The 23,097-nt window shown below is 41.8% G+C and overlaps 1 protein-coding gene across 3 annotated transcripts in view; it reads left to right on the forward strand.

Annotated features, from left to right (window-relative positions):
- Positions 1 to 9,848, forward strand: part of traf1 (TNF receptor-associated factor 1) — a 145,279-nt gene extending 135,431 nt beyond the window's left edge. For 2 of the 3 annotated variants that reach the window (XM_039764399.1, XM_039764398.1), the window contains 2 exons: positions 8,684 to 8,832; positions 9,509 to 9,848. In XM_039764399.1, the coding sequence (XP_039620333.1) occupies positions 8,684 to 8,832; positions 9,509 to 9,727 (368 nt within the window). In that variant the 3' untranslated portion in view covers positions 9,728 to 9,848. Of the gene's footprint in view, positions 1 to 8,683; positions 8,833 to 9,354; positions 9,462 to 9,508 lie in introns of those variants that run through there. The other variant, XM_039764400.1, reaches the window with a different exon arrangement.
- Positions 9,849 to 23,097: the final 13,249 nt, after the last annotated feature.

Here is a 23,097-nt window from a genome sequence, read left to right on the forward strand (position 1 = left end):
AGCCGCAATTCACACGGGCTCAGCAATATTGCACAACAGAAGATGCTTGGTCTGATGAGCCTTGATTTCTGCTGCAACATTTGGATAGTGGGGTCAGAATTTGGCATTAACAACAACATGAAAGCTGGGGTCCATCCTGCCTTGTATCAACAGTTCAGGCTGCTGGGGGTGTAATGGTGTGGGGGATTTTTTTTTTGACACTTTTTGGTCCCGTTAGACCCAACTGAGCATCGTTTAAATGCCACAGCCTACCTGAGTATTGTTGCTGCCCATGTCCAGCCTTTTAGAGGACTGATCATTTATGTTAGGTAGAATGCCCAGAGGGCATGAACCCCTGCGGATTTTATTTTTTCTCCAGCCGTCTGGAGTTTTTTTTTTTTTGTTTTTCTGTCCTCCCTGGCCATCGGCCCTTACTTTTATTCTATGTTAATTAATGTTCTTTTATTTTATTTCTTACTTTGTCTTTTTTCTCTTTCTTCATCATAATAAAGCACTTTGAGCTACATTGAAATAAATGTTGTTGTTGTTTATGACCATAGTGTTCCCCCATCTTCTAATGGCTCATTCCAGCAGGATAGTGCGCCGTGTCACAAACCTCAGATCATCTCTAACTGGTTTCTTGAACATGACGATGAGTTCACTGGACTCAGATGGCCTCCACAGTCACCAGATCTCAAACCAAAAGAGCAGCTTTGGGATGTAGTGGAACAGGAGATTCCCATCATGGATGTGCAGCTGACAATGCTGCAGCAGTTGTGCAATGCTGTCATGTCAGTATGGACCGAAATCCCGGAGGAATGTTTCCAGCACCTTGTTGAATCTACACCAGGTGGTTCTGAAGGCAGCAGGGGGTCCAACCCGGTATTAGCAAGGTGTACCTAATAATGTGGCCGCTGAGTGTTTGTCACCTGTAGTATACCATTGCATGTTTTCCTATAGCTTTTTCTCTTCGTGGTCCTTGTTTTCAATTGTGTGCCATTCAGCTTGTACACTTGGTGTTTGCTGTTCAAGATAAAAAGGGGGATTCGCTACTTGAGAGGTTGGCACGATTCTGGTTTATGCAACTGCAGTTTGTGCTGTCATTTATATTTTAACAAGCAGGCACCTCTGTAGTTCCTGTGCCAGTTTGTCACAATATTTTTTACTAGTTGGCTCATTATTTTGAGCTTTCCGGAAAAAAAAAATTAACACTAAGATTACAGAAACATTCCTTATTAGTGTTTTAAATCACCTTGGGCTAAAAATACTTCAGGATATTGTGCTCACTCAAAGGTAAGATGCTAAAGCTGTGCAATTATGGAGTTCCACTGAAGAGAATCAGTAATTAGCGGCAGCTCCTACACTGGCAACAAATGGGCGATTAAGGACTGGAGCGGGACACTGCAGAAGACATTTAAACACTTTTACAGGTTGTTCTGTCAGCGCTCTGACAGATCAACTTTTTCAGCACGAGCAGAGGAGGCACACAGAAAGACGAAGGGAGTTAGAGGGCAAAAGGAAAAACCAACACCAAAACCGGAGACGAGTTTTCGGGTCAAGAGAACAGGCAAGAGGTCCAAACCGAAAGTTTTGCACACGGCTTTCCGGAGAGCTTCGGTATCCACAGATCTGATAAGGAACTGATTTCCCAGCTGTCCTTTCATCCTGACGTGTCTCTTAAGTACAGGCCATGACCTCAGAGGCCACGCCCCTAGAAACGTGGAAATGCAGAAATGAAGAGGGAATTAGAAAACGCGTACCTAGGAACCGGCACACTAAAGGAAGGTTAAGATGTTTATAATACCGTTTCAGAAAATGCCAACTAAAGAAGAACCTTTAACCGCCAGCATATGTGAAATTCAAATATGGCCCCCACCACACTACTTGGATCTCTTGTTTTTAGAGGTCAGATTCTGCATGGGATTTTAATGCTTTCAGGACGGACGTCGACTTTTGTCAAGATTCAGGGGTAGAGGACGGTAATCTGCTGTAAGCTGTGACAAAACTCACCGTTACATTTGAGTTCGACTCTCTTTACTGGAAGGAAAGTTAGCTTTGTTGATTTGACCTCAACTTCCTGCGTGTGCAGAAGTAGTAAAGAGCAAAGCACCTCTAAAATGGCATCGAGATCTGGTGAGAGACCAATGAGAATGCACAAAGCAAAATACTTTGTGTAATTCGTGGATAACATTTTGCGTATTATCACTGAATCGGACTCGGACTTGTCAGACTCCATTTTAATGCAACGTTAGGTGAGGTACCAGCATCATCTGATTGGTCCCCAGCTGACCGTGATGCTCAACACATTCGCGTTGCTGATGTACCCCCCGGCAACGTTCGCCTGGGAGGGCCGCCACTTAAGATGACAAGAGGCACAAACCAGATTCCGTTGCACTGCCACTGCTGCCCACCCGCTACGTGAAGACAGCCAGGTGGCCGGCATGCCGCGTATTTCCTGCTGGCCGTCGAGCTGACCCCGTTAAGCCCCGAGATGCCGAATAAACAATGTTGATTTCTGTGTGAAGCTTTTTGCTTTTTGTGCTTTCCAGACAAAACTGAGTTTTTTTGGACAAAATATTTAGCCTTCAAAGAGTTAAACTCGTTTTAACAAATTATTGTTGTTTTGGGACATTTTTTGTACCTCCACACCTTTTTCGCACCTGGATTACACTGGTCAACAAGCATTTTGCTACTGGGATTCTTTCACCTGACTTGCTGACAAATTTCACTTGCAGACTCCTAATCTGAAAACCATTTTCGTCCAGCAGCACGTCCCATTTTTTAGTTATGATGTTCCTGGAATTGGACAACTAGGGTGACTGGACAGTAAAGGCGATGTGTTTCAGCATTTAAGAAATAAGTTTGGTCTCGAGAAAAGTGAAGCCAAAAGTAAGGAAGGTGTTTATGTTGGCCGTGAAATACGTGAACTGATGCTTGACGATGAGTTCAAAAGGAAACTGAAGCCCACTGAATCAGCACCCTCATTCATGCAGGTTGTCCAGGATTTTCTTGACAGTCACAGAGTAGAGAAATATACTGAGCTTGTAGAGAACCCGCTGAAAGTCTATTAGCTTACAGGAGCCCGAATGTTACAGAAGATGTATTTGTTACATTCTCATCTCGATTTTTTCCCACCAAATCTCAGCGATGTCAGAGATGAGTATGGGGAAAGATTTTATCAAGATATAAAGGTGATGGAAAACTGATATCGGGACAAATTCACTCTGAGCATGATGGGTGACTACTGTTGGTTCATGTAAAGAGAGACGGATGTGCAGTACAAGCGCAAAAGCGAGTGAGCACACTAACCTCGCTTTTATATTGAGGTAAATTGACATAAACATGTTTTAAAGTGTCTCTGGTATCATCTTCTGGTTTGTTTTCAGAATAAACACATTCAAACAATTTTGGTGGGACAGAGTCCAAACTCCAGATATCGTGTTGATATATTATATTGATATTCAAAAGTGTCAAAACGTCAATGATGTGTATCTCAGAAATCTAATGTGCTAACTTAATTCCGATTTCATATATGAAATCAATGTAAAAAACTTAATAGAGAGCTATTCTGAAGTTCCCAGTAGCAAAAATGTATTTATTTACCAGTAACGGTGCACTGCTATAACGATAACATGCAGTGAATCCACTTGACTTGAGCACTCGTAGTCTTCATCCTCTTTCTCTGTACGTTTACCATTCGTTTGCTCAGAGGTCGATGCGCTTGCTGCTTCCTGAGCAGCTCTTCTCTTCTCCACCCTAGCGGCCCGCTTCTTCTCTTCTTCCATCGGCATCTTTTCGCATTAAAACAGATTAAGTAAGTGTTTGTGTTGCGATTGCTTAGTATGCCTTCTTTAATTTTCACTTAAACTGACACTTAAGTCTTCAATCTGCCTCAAGAATGATTTAAGATATGATGAGGTAGAGGAAGTGACGGCGAAGTTGGTAGGGAATGAGAACGGCGCCCGTACGCATGCGCCCCATGGCTGCCCTGCTGGACGCTGCCAAGAGTTGATTCTTCAATAAAATATAATAAAAATAAAAAGAGGCATAACCTTGGAGGTCAATCATCACCCCAAAAGCAGACAGTAGACGTCACGTAGTATACGTTGTGAGACTTGCCCGGACACCACCAGTCGGAAACCACATCTTTATAAACTTCACACGATTATTTTACGTAAATAAACACAGTCCCAAACACGACACAAAGCACAAAGCGATAATCTCCCACAATGAACTCAGTCCTTAGCCGCCAATCTCCTCCCAGGAGCTTTGTCCTGCTCCCACTCCTGACTCTAGCTCTTCGAGTATAAGGAGGTGGCGCCTTTTATTTCCACCCGGATGTGCTTCAGGTGGCTGGTGACGATCTTCCAGCAGCACTTCCTGGTGTGGCGGAAGTGCTGCCCTTTGCCCCAGAAGCACTCCGGGCGTCCCTGGCAGGGTCCTCCGTCATCTGGCCAAGTGTGGCGGAAGTAAAGTTCTCCCGGGTTCTAGGAGGCTTAAGGCGCCCCCTGGCGGTGGCCACAGATCCCAACAAGTTGGAATATCTGTCCTCCTCTCCCGTGGTCCTCTCCTGCTCCAGGGCGGTTGTGTCCTCCTGACCCGGAAGCTTTTAATGTCTCTATCCGGTCCCTCCAGGCATCCTGGCCAAGTAAGAACCCCAGACATCTGTGACAACGTGTACCAAATTTCAGTTCAATAGGTTAAATGGTTTTCAGGTGATTTAAAATCCTGGACAGACAAACGGACAGCCACGGTAGCGTATCATATAAGAAGATTATTGAAGCACTGCACGTCTTCGGCCTTTGAACGCTTTATTTTTTTTTGTGACTAAAAGCACTGTAATATTTTGCTCCACCTCTTGCTGACTGTGTGTGTGCGTGTCCTTATTTGCCTGGCTCATCCTCGGGTCTGCTATTCAAGGGGCTGTCAGAAGTGACTAACGAGTGTGGGGCTCACCTAGACCAGCACTCATTCACACTTTTTCCCAATTTCCTTGTTAAATGACAGTTTTTTATCCTTCGTAACGGCCTTGTCTTCATCGAGTAATCAGATTTTAAAACCCCTTTGTTTTTCTAAAGATGGGCACACCAGTAAACCTCCCACTTGTCTTCTGAGAAGCCGACTTAGACATCCCCTCAGTTGTCATACTTTTAAAGGGTGGTCTCAAATTTCTGACAGGGGCCCATGTGCAGCCTGCGTGTCTAGTCTTTCGACATTTTGAGTCTTTTCCAAGGTTATTATAGTTTTGCCTTTTTATATCAGTTCTTAGTTCTATATTTTACACACACACATATATATACAGTATATATACACAGTATATATACTGCTCAAAAGAATTAAAGGAACACTTTTTAATCAGAGTATAGCATCAAGTCAATGAAACTTCTGGGATATTAATCTGGTCAGTTAAGTAGCAGAGGGGGTTGTTAATCAGTTTCAGCTGCTGTGGTGTTAATGAAATTAACAACAGATGCACTAGAGGGGCAACAATGAGATGACCCCCAAAACAGGAATGGTTTAACAGGTGGAGGCCACTGACATTTTTCCCTCCTCATCTTTTCTGACTGTTTCTTCACTAGTTTTGCATTTGGCTACAGTCAGTGTCACTACTGGTAGCATGAGGCGATACCTGGACCCTACAGAGGTTGCACAGGTAGTCCAACTTCTCCAGGATGGCACATCAATACATGTCATTGCCAGAAGGTTTGCTGTGTCTCCCTGCACAGTCTCAAGGGCATGGAGGAGATTCTAGGAGACAAGCAGTTACTCTAGGAGAGCTGGAGAGGGCCATAGAAGGTCCATAACCCATCAGCAGGACCAGTATCTGCTCCTTTGGGCAAGGAGGAACAGGATGAGCACTTCCAGAGCCCTACAAAATGACCTCCAGCAGGCCACTGGTGTGAATGTCTCTGACCAAACAACCAGAAAGACTTCATGAGGGTGACCCAAGGGCCCCATGTCCTCTAATGGGCCCTGAGCTCACTGCCCAGCAGCATGCAGCTCGACTGGCATTCGCCATAGAATACCAGAATTGGCAGATGCACCACTGGTGCCCTGTGCTTTTTACAGATGAGAGCAGGTTCACCCTGAGCACGTGACAGAAGTGAAAGGGTCTGGAGAAGCCATGGAGAACATTATGCTGCCTGTAACATCATTCAGCATGAGCAGTTTGGTGGTGGGTTAATGATTGTCTGGGGAGGCATATCCATGGAGGGTCACACAGACCGCTACAGGCTTGACAAAGGCGCCTTGGCTGCCATTAGGTATCAGGATGAAATCCTTGGACCCATTGTCAGACCCTATGCTGGTACAGTGGCTCCTGGTGCACGACAATCCCTGGCCTCATGTGGTGAGAGTATGCAGGCAGTTCCTGGAGGATGAAGGAATTGATACCATTGACTGGCCACCACACTTTCCTGACCTAAATCCAATAGAACACCTCTGGGACATTATGTTTTGGTCCATCCAATGCCACCAGGTTGCACCTCAGACTGTCCAGGAGCTCAGTGATGCCCTGGTCCAGATCTGGGAGGAGATCCCCCCACAACACCATCTGTCATCTCATTAGAAGCATGAACCGATGTTGTCAGGCATGTATACAAGAACACAGGGGCCATACAAAGTGCTGCGTACAATTTGGAGTTGCTGCAATTCAATTTTGGCAAAATGGACTAGCCTGCCACATCATTGTTTCACTCTGATTTTTGGGGCGTCTTTGAATTTATGGCTCTGTAGGTTGATCATTTTCATTTCCATCAAACAATGTGGCATCCTTTCGTTCCTAACACATTACCCAGTCTATATCAGTATAGATATCCAGGAAGATTTCTTTTCCCATTGAGATCTGATGTGTTTTCAAAGTGTTCCTTTCATTTTTTTGAGCAGTTTATATATATTAGGCGTTCAGCTTGCTCTGTCACCTTACTTGGAAATTAGTTAGCTTAGTTTTAGTTTTCCTCCATCGTGTATTTTTAGTTTAAATTTCGTTTTTATTTCAGAAAGACAGTTCTTGTTTTATTTTTATATCTATTAGTTTCAGTTTTAGTAATTATGGCATGGAGCTACTATGGAGTTTAGTTTTGTGTCACAATCAGACAGAACTGTACACTTAGCGGATTTGGATATAACATGAGTTTAACGTGAGTGGACGCTTACTACACAACGTGGTGTACTATCTGGTTTTGTTTTTCTCAGATAAAAATGAGCAGAATGAAAAACAGATACTGAATATGAACAATTGTATACAATTTTATAATGTTTAAAATATTTTCTATGTCATTTGTGCTGAACAGATGTGCACTTTTTATTTTTTCCTTTTATTGCCCACAATGGACCAATTTGGTAATGAAATTTAGGTGAATTTTAAGGTTTGAGTTTTTTTGTTTTACTCTAAATATAAAGTGGCAGGTGAATTATTGACACCTGAGAAATCAACTGAAACGTTACTCACTCGTGCTTTTTCTGTCCATACGGTAAAGGTTTTGTTGAGCAGCACATTCCTGTTTCAGGCGTTTGAATTACATCTTGAAACACAAGAAACGCAAAGAAAGGCGATCCAGTAAATCGCTTTCTATTCCACACAATTTCTGCACCCGCGTTCAGCTCACTCTGTCACCGCAAACGCTGAGTAAACAGCCGCCCTCCATCACCCGCCACCATTCACTGGATGAATACATGCGGGCGGCTCATGGGGGGGGACTTTCTGTTTTTACGTTAAGAGTTACAAGGGTTAAACATTAGCGGCAAGAATATTTATTTAAAAATGAAAACAAAATATTTTTAGTAATTTTTTTTTTTTACCAGTAACGGCGCACTGCACGAATCCACTTGACTTGAGCATTCCTAGTTTTCATCCTCTTTCTTTCTCTGTACGTTTACCATTCGTTTGCTCAGAGGTTGATGCGCTTGCTGATTCCTGAGCGGCTCTTCTTTTCACCACCATAGCTGGCCACTTCTTCTCTTCTTCCGTCAGCATCTTTTTGTGTTAAAACTGATTCAGTCAGTGTTTGTGATGCAATTACTTAATAAGTTTTCGTTAATTTTTTACTTATGCTGGCACTTAAGTCTTCAATCTGCCTCAAGAATGATTTAAGGTAGGGGAAGTAACAGCAAAGGTGGCAGAGATAACGCATGTACGCATGCACCGCCCTGCTGCCCGCTGCTGAGTGTTGCTTCTACAATAAAACAATAAAATAAAAATCATCACTCCAAAAGCGGATAGTAGACGTCACGTAGTATAAGTGTACCAAATTTCAGGTCTATAGTTCAAACGGTTTGCGAGCCTCAGGTGATTTAAAATCCTGGACAGACAAACGGACAGCCATGGTAGCGTATTATAGAAGAAGATTTCAGTTAGTCTTTCCAGCTACTTTTATAGTTTCGTCTAGTTTTAGGTTTTCATTTCAGTTTTGTTAATTATTTAATTTCAGTTTATGATAATGTTTTTTTAATAATAGTTTCAGTTTTGATTAACTACAGGGTGGTCCAGATCTAATTATGACTTTGTTTTATACGGGGACGATTCCAGACGATTCTTCATGTCGTCAGTTTGCACACTTATCAATGATCCGGGATTTTTTGGGTGATTTTCTATGTAATAAACTTAATAAGCTATAGCGTAATCAAAATTGCATAAGTAGATCTGGACCACCCTACATAATAATCTTGGTCTTTTCATGTGTTTCTGATTTTTTTTTTTTTTTAGCTTTCTACACTGGAAAATATGGATACAAAGTGTGTATGAGGCTTTACCTAAATGGAGACGGTGCAGGCAAAGGAAAATTCATGTCCCTCTTCTTCGTAATCATGCGGGGGGATTACGACGCTTTACTTTCATGGCCTTTCAAGCACAAGGTAAAACATGGAAAGAATCTCCTTTTTTATATAAATATGTGATTTGAAAATAAAGTATATGGGAGATGTCTTATTTATCAGATTTAAAAAAAAATAACGGATGCAGTACTTTTAGTGAGTTTGTGTTTTAAGGTACGTACGCTTCATCCATACGAGAGAATGCGGTTTGTCTGGAATGCAAAATCCCAGTCATAAGTGAAAGAATGAAAGAGCTCAGTCAGCCCAAAATGAATAAGAGCCGCTTTATGGACTGCGTCCAATATAAATATGTGTAGGCCTCTTTTATTTTTGCTCAGTGAAGAAAAAAAAATAAATGTTCTTTCCTTATATTGCTTTCATCTGATTCTTTGAAATTCAGAGTGGCATACTGCTGCAATAATTAACTGAGTCCTTGCACTTCTTGGATCTCAGTGTTGGAATTAAGACTGGGAAGTGCAGGGCGCATTGGCAAAACCTTCATATTCTCCCTTTAGTTTCTTCAGGTGCTGAAATATACTTTCATATTTACATTTACATTTATAGGGTGGCACAGTGGTAGCCACTGCTGCCATGCAGTAAGGAGACCAGGGTTCGCATCCCAGGCAAGTCCACTATATGTTGTTTGCATGCCCTCCCCGTGTCTACATATTTTTTCCTCCCACTGTCTATCTCCATTAATTTTTTTTTTTTTTTTTAGGTGACTTTTTTCTTAATGGATCAAAATCACCGGGAGCATGTGATCGATGCTTTTCGGCCAGACCTTAAATCGAGTTCGTTCCAGAGGCCTGTAAAAGAAATGAATGTTGCGAGTGGCTGCCCTCTCTTTTTCCCGCTGTCAAAACTTTCATCTCCCAAGCACGCCTACTGCAAGGACGACACCATTTTCATCAAGTGTATCGTTGATTTAACCTCATGAGAAATTACTAACATCGTATTTTTTGATTGCACCACAGGGATCGCATTTTTATGGTGCAGCAGGTCATTTTGGTGATTTTGAGTATATTACTCGTTCATTAAAAAAAAACGCTTGGACTACATTTTGCTTTTTTATTTTCAAATTCCGTGGTATTGTGAGGCCTTTATCTGCAAAACCATTCGTGCTTTGTGGGTCACAGGCTCTGTTTTTCAGGGATTCGTTTTCTTAAAGGATACGTTTGGTATTTTTCCAAGTCAAACTTATTTCATCACAAACATGGCATCTGGACTTTGAACTGTGTGATTTGATGCGTAAAATTGTGTTCTAAAGTTAAACATTTTATCTAATTTTTTAAAAACACAGTGAATTTTACAGTGAACCCCTATGGGGCATGAGGCTCAAATAGCAAAAGAAAGCTCAAAATTTACCAACTACGTCTTCTTTGACTTAAAGAAAACCGTGTTTCCCATGTACAAGGGGTACCCAAAAATAACCGGAATTGAAAGAAAAAATGGGTTTACAGTAATCCCTCCTCGATCGCGGGGGTTGCGTTCCAGACCCCCCCGCGATAGGTGAAAATCCGCGAAGTAGAAGCCATTTATTTGTATGGTTATTTTTATATATTTTAAGCCCTTATAAACTCTCCCACACTGTTAACATTATTAGAGCCCTCTAGACATGAAATAACACCCTTTAGTCAAACGTTTAAACTGTGCTCCATTACAAGACAGAGATGACAGTTCTTTCTCACAATTAAAAGAAAGCAAACATATCTTATCTTCAAATAATGCGCGTCAGGAGCAGAGAATGTCAGAGAGAGCGCTCGCAAAGAAAAGCAAACAATCAAAAAATCAATACGTGCTTTTAAGTATACAGAAGCATCGCGATAAAGCGGCATTTTGTAGAGGAGCGTCCGTATCCTGTAGGCAAAGAGCCCCTCTGCTCGCACTCCCTCCGTCAGGCAGAGAGAGTGAGAAAGATAGAGAGAAGCAAACAAGCACCGTGCAGGAAGCATATAGCATTGAGGAGTTTTAGTTAATACGTAATACATGCTCTGATTGGGTAGCTTCAAAGCCAACCGCCAATAGCATCCCTTGTATGAAATCAACTGGGCAATCAAACTGAGGAAGCGTGTAGCATTAATTAAAAGAGCCGTTGTCCGCAGAAAGCGGCGAACCAGCGAAAAATCTGTGATATATATTTAGATGTGCTTACATTTAAAATCCGCGATAGAGTGAAGCCGCGAAAGTCGAAGCGCGATATAGCGAGGGATTACTGTAGTCATTTTTACTTACTCAAAGTTTAGTCTCCTTCAAAGTCCTCTCCATGTGAATGAATGCACTTGTCCCCAAGGTTTTTCTCACTGGTGGAAACTTTTTTGGAATCGCTGAAGAGGAATGTTGTCCTGCAGCGATTTTTCTTTGACTTCCTCCACGGTACAAAAAACGCTTTCCTTTGAGTTCTTTATTCATGCATGGAAACAAGAAAAAGTCACATGGAAGCAAAGATCAGGCTAGTAGGGGAGGTGGCAAGAACTCAATTCCGAAATCTCTTCAATAGTCCAACGACGATCTTTGTAAATTGCATACTTTTTCAACATTTTCGTCATTCCTAATTGTGGAAGGTCGGCCAGATCTTGGTTGGTCTTCAAGTGACATTTCCCTTCGTTTGAAATGCGAAAACCACTCGTAGAAGTGCATTTTACTTAAAGGGTCCTCTTTAAAAGCAGTTTCAAGCGTCACTACAGTTTCAGCCGCAGTTTCCCTATGAGAACACAAATTTTCTTTCTTTATGATCACCCGTCACAAAAATCGCAGAACACGTTTAATAAGCACCAAAAAAAAAAACGAACAACACAGAGCAATGGCACTTGGCAGACTGCCTCATAATATTGTAAGTATGCTACACCAAACGGTGAAATTGGCAACTAATTTGACATTGCAACGATATGTTCGTGACAACTGAAGAGATCTGGACTTAATCGTTTTATCTCGTGCTCCTGGTACTACTTTTCTCGAGGTAAGGATATGTTTTCTAGTCGCTTGTGTGAGTTCACATAGATGTAAATTAAAACAAAACTGGCCACGTGGCATGAACAGTTTACTGTGATTTGGTCTTCCGAGAGGAAACTGCAACCTGGGAACTGATGGTCTTCCTTTAAAATGGTGGAATCTCATAATATTGGTGTTCTTTTTTTTTTTTTTGTTCACCAATGACACGTACAAGCCTTTTTACAAGGTGTGGGCAATCACAACACGCAGCCGCAGCTCCATGCTTGGTAACCTTCTTGGCTTTAAAAATTGACATATTCGCTCAATGTTTATGCCCCATGCCCCATAGGATTCGATATAGGGTGGTCCAGGTCTAATTATGCAATTTTCATTATGCTATAACTTATTAAGTTTATTACAAAGAAAATCACCCGAAAAATCCCGGACCATCGAGAAGTGTGCAAACGGACGACATCAAGAATCGTCTTTGCGCCAAACTGGAATTGTCCCCGCATAAATCAAAGTCATCCAGACGATCTGGATCTGCATAATTAGATCTTGACCACCATCTATAAAACACCAGGACTGGCTATGTATTTTTTAAAATGTATAGGAATCGTTTAATTTTAGATTGTGATTTCTTGTGGCAAATTCATGTGTACCATGTGTTCACACAAGCACGTCAGTGGATCACCCTCCACGCTCATCCTAAGTACATAATACAAGTCTTTGACAAGAAAGCGCCACTGGCACTAATAATTTCCACTTCCATTCCCTCCACAGTGCCAAGGAAGATGCCCAGTGAGGGCAATTGATTCCACCCCTTCCTAACCCCGTTCCCCACCGCCAATAAATCACAGGGCTTCTGGAAGAAACAGAGCACACGGCAGGACCGAGCTCTTATATTGTGACAGCACAACGCCTTAATGTCAAGACTGACGACAATTTATTTTCTGTTTTGCGCCACAGGGCACCTGTTCTTTGAAATGGGGAACACCCAGGATGGCAGCCTAAACATTCATCACTGGTTGTTCCTCACTCAACCACAAATGTTTGTGAGGAAATGACTTGGAAAAATAACAAACATATCCTTTACCACGCTATATGTTAAGCGGTGTGTACCACTGTGTATTATATATATATTATATATATATATATATATATATATATATATATATATATATATACTGTATATAATATATACTGTATATATATATATAATATATATACTGTATATGTATATATATATATATATATTTGAAATGTTAAGCTATTGGGTAAAATATATTCTTTTCAGTAAGATAATATTTAAAGATCCCTACTCTTATTATCTTAAAATATTCATTGAAATAATTTACAATATTTTGTTGTGCTTTTATGAAGGTTGCAAAGTCTTTATTTAATGCGTAGCATGAATGCCTTTTGCTTTTAATTTTGTAAGCATTTCCAGCATACACGTTTGACAAAACTGCCTAAAACAGCTCATTCTACGTAACGCCAAGCACCTTCACACGGCACGTCTATAATCGCCTAAGTGTTTTTAACCCACACACACATACAGTATTTGGCTGTTCAGAATATAATTACCTTTTGATGGTCATGTAAGTTTGGCAATTTCCATATGCTTCAGCTTTTACATTTCTTGGATTTTTATATACTGTATGAAAAAAATCATAAAATTATGTAAATAACTCTGTTTAGACTGCGTCTCCTCACTGAACAAAAAATTCATTAATTCATTCATGATGGTTCAGATGATACAAATCAGATGTCTTCTTTAAGTAGTCTCTGAACAAGTGACCATGAGCTGTTAAAACTTCACATGTACCACGTTACCAAAATATCCATGGGTCAGGTCAGTTACAGCAATTATCTTAGATTTTTTTGGTCCCATTGCCCACATTTTTCCATGTAAGTGTGTTTGTGGCACTTTGGGGTTGCCACCCTGGCAAACCGAGTACGATCGTCAAAGCAGGATCCACCTTGCTAAATCGAACGTGAGCGTCAGAGTCGGGGGATATCCGCTTTTTTCAAAAATCGAGTGCGATCATCAGAGTCCGTGGACACCCTCTTTGATAAACTAAGCGTGATCGTTAGAGTCGATGGATGCTCCCTTTGATAAATCGAGTGCAGTTGTCAGGGTCAGTGGACACCCCCTTTGGTTAATCGAGTTTGATCGTCAGTAGTCAGGGGATCCCCTTTGATGAATCAGGAGCGATCATCAGAGCCAGTAGATGCCCTCTTTTTATAAACTGAGTGCGGTTGTCTGAGCTTTTGTCCCCTCTTACTCAGTCCAGCAAGTCACGACCCAGTTGTTGGGAAACGCTGATCTGAGACTTTTCTTAAATTCCATAAGATATTTTTGTCTCCAAAAATGAGTACGAGTCAGATTTATATCAGCTTCTAGCCACTATAGGCGCTTTCCCTCTGCAGGAACGTTTCTCAGGGACTTTTTAGAAACTCAGGAACTTTTGTAGCATTCTTATCACAGGAACTTGGGTCATTTGTAGTTTCTCGTAGGTTGTTCCAGGCACTTTTTTTTAGCTTCTGCTCCAGGTTATGTACTTTTCATTGAACCACAAACTATCATGGCCGGTATTGGGACAATGAACTGTGCTTATTGGTTGACCACAAGCACTGGGGCCATCATACAAATCTATTAGTGGTTTAGACTTTGGAGAGTCATCGATGAAGATGCAGCACCGCACTTTGCACCACATCCATCCTCATAGCCACCTCCTTGGTGCACTTTTTCTGAAAATTTGGAAGCAACACCTCAAGACATCAGCCCAGAAAAGCTAAAGCTTGACAGCAAATGGGGCTTCTAACAGGCCTGTGATCCAAAATAGTAACAAAGTGGCTTGCAGACTACTATTGGACAGTATTGGAGTAGCCACCATAAAGTCCTGTCCTCATTCTGTGGACTGAACTGAAGAAACGTGTCAGAGGAAGGAGGTCCACGAACTTGATGCGACTACTCCAGTTCTGTCAAGAGGAAGGAGCCAGAATTCTGTTAAAATATCGTATGAAACTTGTGTAAGGCTGACCTCAGCTTCTCTTTCAGGTTAATCAATTTAAAGTCAGCACCACCAAATCCTAACTTGGTGTATGGAAACTTCTGACATAGTGATTAAAAGCTGTCAGTCTCTTAATCCCATCCACACTACCATGTTTTCATTTAAAAACAGAAGAGTTTTGTCTTCGTTTTCGCCTTTCGTCCACACTAGTCCAGCATTTCCAACCTGCAAAAATGACTTTTAAAAATACGCTCCAGAGCCGGCTACTTTCGTAAACACAATGTCAGCTTTGTAAAGTGGACGAGCAAAAATGATACTCTAATCATCCTCTGATTGGTTCGTGTTTATTCGTGATACTCTACTCGCCCTCTGATTGGTTCGTGTTTATTTGTGATACTCTACTCGCCCTCTGATTGGTTTGTGTTTATTTGTGATACTGTACTCGCCCTCTGATTGGTTTGTGTTTATTTGTGATACTCTACTCGCCCTCTGATTGGTTCGTGTTTATTCGTGATACTCTACTCGCCCTCTGATTGGTTTGTGTTTATTCGTGATACTCTACTCACCCTCTGATATTTAGTGTTTATTCGTGATACTCTACTCGCCCTTTGATTGGTTCGTGTTTATTTTGTGTTCCTTCCCTGATTGGATTCTACTCTTTACAGTGCCTCATTCCTGGCTTGCTCATCGGTCACAGAAGACAAAAACTATTCCAACCTAGCAGGCGTAGAAGGGCTACTATCCAAGGCACTTGTTGTGCTGCTTACCTGTGTGCGACTAAATTGTGTTTTGCAAAGTTTAAATGGTGCATTTATACAGAAAAGTATTTGTCAGTTGCTACAGTTTAGCGATAAATCCTGTAGCTGGCAGTGTTACAGTTGCAGTGAAAAATTCAGATCCCTGTGAAAATCAGATTGTAAGTAACTCAGCTGACAGCCTTTACTCAATGTTTATTACTTAAACTTAGTCTGTTCAGTAAGGATCAGCGCATTCTGCAGCAAAATTCATAAGAAGGTGCGTAACAAAGTGACGGGTGTATATGGAGCTGAGCTTACAAGAATATGAGAGAGAAACGAAAATGCAGTGCAGTAAAGCGAAGATACAAACACACACACACACACACACATTTAGTTATTTATTGTTTGGTACGAGATGTGCTCCGATTGCCGCAGACTGTTTATAATCAATGATCTCACGACTGATCAATCAAGGTAAACTCTTTGTTTGAAACAACATTTTAACGTTTGCGTCATTTTTAATTGCAAGACGACCACCGACAGTTCTGATGACTATTACTTGCAACTGTAATCAGCACATTGACGTGACATGAGGGAACATTTTCTGCGGCACCTTTTAACGATTTCTGTCTTTTTCTATGCCGTAAACATGCTATTAGAGTCCTAACACCTGCCTGGAGAGCGCGTAAAACACAAGGGAAATTGGATTTTCTCAGGGGTTTGAATTTTTCACTACACTTTCAAGGATTGTTCTGCCCAGTGTGTGTATGCCCAGTCTAAACCAACGTCTGTCTCACATGCATTTTCGGGCGTTGCAGTATAGATAAGAATACTTTTGTAAATGATGCGCAAATGGCAGTATGGGCAGAGATTGTTTTTCTCTAAAATGAAAACTTGGTAGCATGGATGCAGCTGTTCAATCATTATTTTGGAGAAAGATTCTTATAGAAATAGATAAGAGTAGATCCACTGATTGACGTCATGCATTGTATCCAGCAGGGAGCGCTTGTGCTGTGGGAATGTCTTCTTTTTAGAAATGCACCTCATAGCTTAAACCTATTTGTATATAGCAGGGGTGCCCACACTTTTACAGCTTGCTGAGCTACTTTTAAAATGACCAGGTTGAAGTGATCTACCTACATTAAAAATGCTATGTATGTGTGTATATGTATATATATATATATATATATATATATATATATATATATATATATAGTCGCATGCGGGTGGGGGTGGAACGCAGCCGGGATGCCCAGGAGGACCAGAGGAGGGCTTGTGCCTCCTCCAGACCACGAGGTGGCGACCACCCTGGTTGTGTTGGGGGCCATGGGTAGATGGCATGGAAGCCCAACTCTGTAGGGGCCCGTGGCCACCGCCAGGTGGTGCCCCAGTGCCTGAAGAACCCTGGAGCCCTGGATCCTGGTGTGGCGGAAGTGCTGGGGGGACGAGACTGGGATACACCTGGTAGGCTTCCAGGTACGCAGTCGGCACTTCCGCCACACGGGGGTGTGTCCGTCGGGAATTGCCGGGAAGCAGCTGAAGCCCATCCGGGTTGGGATAAAAGGGGCTGCTTCCCTCCGCTCATTAGCAAGAGTCGGGTGGAAGAGGACGGAGCTCGAGAGAGGAGTGGAGGCGGCCAGAAGGAAGGCAACTTGTGACTGTGAGGCCTGGACTTTGGGGGGTCGGTGCTGGAGGCACTGGGTTGTGCACTACTGACTTATTGTAAATAGACTTTCAAATAAATGAGTGTGTTGGGTGCAAAACCGTTGTCTGCCTGTCTGTGTCCGGGTCCTGTTCCACAGTATATATATATATATATATACTAGTTAAATACCAAGCGCATGGAGAAGTAGTGTGTTAAAGAAGCAATGAAAAAGAAAAGGAAACATTTTGAAAATAACGTAACATGATTGTCAATGTAATTGTTTTGTCACTGTTGTGAGTGATGAGTAGTGTTATATATATATATATATATATATATATATATACACACACATATAAACATATATATATACATATATATATACACATACATACACATATATACACAAATACATAAATACATATATATATATACATACACACAGATATATAAACATATATACATACATATCTACATACACACACACACACATTATATATATATATATATATATATATATATATATATATATATATATATATATATATCCATACATATAAACATATAAACATATATATATATATATATATACACACACACATATTTACAGTCTTTGGGGTGCGAGCAACTGTTGCTGGGGGTGCCAGAATCCATAAAACATTATTTGTACAAAATCTTCATTTATTTATCCATTCCTAAATAATTAAATGGTCAGGCTATTTCATATCCGTGCAATACGCTGCTTGTTAAAACGGATGACTCCCGCTCTTACGTGCAAGTCTGCGTGGATATTATGAACTATCGTATCTGTTCAAGTTCTATTTAAATTTTAAATAGAAGGAATTTTTATTTAGTCGACAGAATATTATTCGAATAAATCAACTCAAACCTTAAATAACTTATAATATTTTGCTCTCCATAAAAATATATCCTGTCTAAATTATACAAGTTAGAAATAAAGTAAACATTAAAAGAACAAACATTCAAATTTCTTTACTCTTATGTAATTTTATATAAAAATAAACTTAAATTTTAAATATCCCAAAAGATTTTGCTCTCCATAAAAATATATCCTGTCAAAATTATACAAATTCAAATATGAACATGCTGCATAACAAAACCTGGAAATATAAATAAAATTTGTTCTTTTCAGCAATAACAAATCAAATCATTCAGTTGTCTTTGCTCTTATGTCATTTTAGAGCTGGACGCCTGGCATCTTTTTTTGGCCACAAGTTCGTTTCTGTTTGCTGTGAGGTTCTGTGTTGTGGAGATTCTCAGGATGGACTGCAGGTGCTCATCAGTGAGGCGACTCCTGTGTGCTGTTTTGTTAGTCTTCATCACTGAGAAGAGCTTCTCACACAGATATGTGCTACCAAACATGCACAAGGTTCGAGCCGCATGTAGACGGAGTTGAGCATTTGGAGGGAATGGAGTGAATAAACTGTGCGGCCCTGCAGTATCGTACTTTGCCTTCGGTGTGCCATTACACTGCAGCTCAATCACCTCCATCTCAATCTGCACAGGCGCAGTTTCCACATCGACGCAAATGGGTTGCGAAACAACTCAAAATTCTTTTTTTGTTCTTCAAAGTCACCAAAGCGCCGTGTGAACTCATCAGCAAAGTGCGCATTTGGGAACACCGTAGTGCCGACTTGGTTCAACATTACTTGGCAACAGGGAAAGTGGGGCAAGTTGCACTGGTGCATTTGTGTCTCCCATAAAAGTAGCTTCACTTGAAATCACTTTGTGATTTTGCACGGTAAAACGTCTGCTGAAGTGTCAGATTCTTCTTTAACTCTTCTGCTTTCTGTATCTTGTGCATTGCATTCAGGTCTTTCAGGTTATCTTGATGTTTTGTCTCATAGTGCCGTCTTAGATTAAATTCTGTAATTACAGCCACATTAGCTCCACAAATGAGACACACGGGTTCAGTAAACATATACTCAGCCTCCCATCGGTTTTTAAAGGCTCTATGTTCAGAATCAACTTTTCTCTTCAGCATCGTGTGGGCTAGCTTCACAATAACTTGCAGCATCATAAGCTAGACTTGATTAACACGGTAAGTGTTCGGGAAGGCAGCTGAAGCGCTGCATTATGGGATCTGTAGTTTATTGTGTTACCAGCACTTCATATCCCCGGGCCATTAATAACAATAATATATAAAATGATCTCGCGGGTCGGATTTAATTACACCGGGCGGATGTGGCCCGTGGGCCTTGAGTTTGACACATATGGACTAAATAGAACTTGAAAAGATATATTTTTTCAAATGTGATCGCGCAATGCAGTACATCGAGCCCGTGTGCTATTGTGGTTTTGCCTGCGTGCCTCAATAAGTTACCTTCCCCTCGCTCTTACTTTTTTACCGTTCATGTAATGAATACACTGAGTATGGCTTTACCAAAACAGTCATTGATTGCGAATAAAGTATCCATTATTCATAAAGCTTCAATTGGTGATCTGTCTTTCTGCTTAACGCATATTTTTCATACGTCTCAAACCAAGGGGATGCGAGGCTAAAATGAATCGAGAAGCGTACATACTCAGTGCATCCACTCTCAGGAATCGAACCTCGGAAGTCAGCGCTAGAGGCGAAGCCTCTACTATTGCACCACGGCGTGCGGTTTGTCTATTTGAGCATAACAATATAATTCGGTTTTTGTTCAGCACTCTTTGGAACTGTTGCTTTTTGTCTGCGCACTGCGTCAGTTCACGTGAGCCGCTGAATATGGTTTTATATGTCACTCGCTCGCTTCTAATTGTTTCACTGCCTTCTTAATTATAGAATGTATGTTTTCTTCAGTGCTTTTTGTAGCTCTTCCTGGTTTTCTACGTACTGCGTGATTACGTGGGAGGCGTGATGATGTCACACGAAACTCCGCCCCCACGGCTTTCAAGCTCAACTCCATTACAGTAAATGGAGAAAAATAGCTTCTAGTTATGACCGTTACGCGTAGAATTTCGAAATGAAACCTGCTTAACTTTTGTAAGTAACCTGTAAGGAATGAACCTGCCAAATGTCAGCCTTCTACCTACACGGGAAGTTGGAGGATTAGTGATGAGTGAGTCAGTGAGTCAGTCAGTCAGTGAGGGCTTTGCCTTTTATTAGTATAGATATATACACTGAGTATACTTTATACATAAAATGTATGTTGTCGTAAACTTGCATAACTGAATAACCTTTATGGCACAATACCAATTCAATACATTTATGGTCACTGCAGTATTTGGATTTAATAATCGTCATGTGGGAAAAGGCTGACTCGCATAAATAAGTAAGAGCCAAATAACGCAGTCAAGGAGGTAGCTCTTGGAAGGACTTCTTATGCTTAATGATCGAGTGACTCGCCCAGAACGATGCTTCGGTGTGTCTGCCTTTGCTTTTGAATTCAGCCGAGTGAAAAGTGACGGCTGTCCGATTAACTGCCATTTTAGTTCCCTCTCCTTTCTCTTTCTCAGATCGCTTTTCGAGAAGGAAGTCAGTCAGTTTTTATGAACAGTTCGAAAGTGCCTTTCCACATTTTCCTTCTTTGGAATAGCAATGATAGACTGGCAGATCAGACAAACGCACTTCGATTGTGACAGTGTGAGAGAAAGAAATCCTCTTCCAATTCCACATCCAGCCCATAAACATTTTTTTTTAAATCCCTTCTTTAGTTGATATACATTGGAAGGCTAACTAGATCACAGCTGGAGTTTTGCAGTAGCTCGTGCGTTTGATGGTGTGTGCGGGATGACCAGTGTGTTTGAAGAAAAGAGATCTCAGACTGGCCGCCCTGTATGTCAATCAAGTGGCAAATGCCATAGGGAGGAGATATGATAGACTAACGTTTAATTTTTCTTTTATTTGAATGCAACACGATCTACCTGCACTGCCTTTGCGATCTACCGGTTGATGTGTGCCAGTCATTTAGGTCCGGGTCCTTACTCTGTGACACTTGGAAGCTTCAGGCACTGGCATCCATCCTGGCAGCTCTTGGCATGAGGCTGAACCAAGTCACAGTCACACACACTCAGTCACACACACTCTACTGCGGCATCTTAGTGTCACAAAGTCACACACACTCATACTGGGCCATCTTAGTGTCACCAAGTCACACACACTCATACTGAGTCATCTTAGTGTCACAAAGTCACACACACTCGTACTGAGTCATCTTAGTGTCACAAAGTCACACACACTCATACTGAGTCATCTTAGTGTCACCAAAGTCACACACACTCGAGTCATCATTGACACTCATCTTAGTGTCACAAAGTCACACACACTCATACTGAGTCATCTTAGTGTCACCAAGTGCATCTTAGTGTCACAAAGTCACACACACTCATACTGAGTCATCTTAGTGTCACCAAGTCACACACACTCATACTGCACCATCTTAGTGTCACAAAGTCACACACACTCATACTGGGCCATCTTAGTGTCACCAAGTCACACACATTGCATCACACTCGGCATCTTAGTGTCACAAAGTCACACACACTCATACTGAGTCATCTTAGTGTCACCAAGTCACACACATTGACACTGCACCATCTTAGTGTCACAAAGTCACACACACTCATACTGGGCCATCTTAGTGTCACCAAGTCACACACACTCGTACTGCGGCATCTTAGTGTCACAAAGTCACACACACTCATACTGAGTCATCTTAGTGTCACAAAGTCACACACACTCATACTGAGTCATCTTAGTGTCACCAAGTCACACACACTCATACTGAGTCATCTTAGTGTCACCAAGTCACACACACTCGTACTGTGGCATCTTAGTGTCACAAAGTCACACATCAATCCACCTCTTTGGGATGTGTGAGGATAACAAAATGTGGGCAGTGCCCAGGCCGGGTATTAAACCCACCGTGCCACAGTACCACCCGACTCTCAGCATTAAAAGCTCAAATACAAACCAGCAGGCTCCGACTTTGTTTTTGAGCTGAGACCCCCCTGTTTAATTTGATGTTTGCTGTGCGTTTCGTGGAATCATCGCCGACAGCCACTATTAGCGTCAGAGGGCACGGGCATCTGTTTTACCAGCACATTTTTGCAGATTTTGAGATGCTGAAACAATTGCCGCAGACATTATGTGCCTAATTAAATTATCCGACTCCGGGTGGCAGAGGCTGCTCCAGGGGGTGGCCATCTGCAGTAATCTCGCCGTTTGCAGGTATCGATTTCTTTCTTGTGTGTTCATTTTTCTGTAATTCGCTATGAGCAAATACACTGGGCTGGGTGATGAACATCGCTAGGGGTGAGGCGCACACTGCCACGCTTCACAGCTATTAAACCGTTCACTTTTAACCCATGTGCCTTTTCCTGGGTGGTGGACACCAAATATCAATGTTGGCAGCAAGAGGGGGAAAGCAGGAACCAACCCAGGAAGGGGCAACAGCCCAGCACAGGGCATGGCATTTGTTAAGTCGCTGCAGCTGGCAGCACAAGCGCTAACCACCGTGCTACCAGCGCTGTCCCCTCTTATTCAAGTCAGTTCAGTCTTATGATAGACGTAGGGGGAGAGGAGGGGATTTGGGTCTGAACCCCCCTGAAATGCACAGTAATATGCAAAAGACTTAGGCATCTGGGACAAAATGTGGAAAAGTGGGAATGCTTTCAAAAATAATGGAGTGAACGGTCAACTAGTGAAGTACATGGCACCCCCTCCAAGACCCCCAGATTCCCACCCCTATGGTGGCATGCATGCATTGGCATTTTGTATCTTTTGATGCTCATCAGTCTAGCCACAGTTACACGTCGACCCCCGGTCACATGCATTTCTTCATCCCATGGGTTGGCATCTGGGCACACACACACACACAGAGTCCAGTTATGGCAAGGGGCTAAGAAACCCCCTCCTCGCTAGATGAAATGATGGGAATATCCACGCATCAAAATGAGTGAAGGGGAAACCATGTCGTCGTCGTGGCCAATGAAGCAATCAAGTCTAGCAGCGAAATCAAAAGAGAGACAGAGAAAC

Source organism: Polypterus senegalus, chromosome 9 (genome assembly GCF_016835505.1).
Source record: "Polypterus senegalus isolate Bchr_013 chromosome 9, ASM1683550v1, whole genome shotgun sequence".
NCBI lineage: Eukaryota > Metazoa > Chordata > Cladistia > Polypteriformes > Polypteridae > Polypterus > Polypterus senegalus.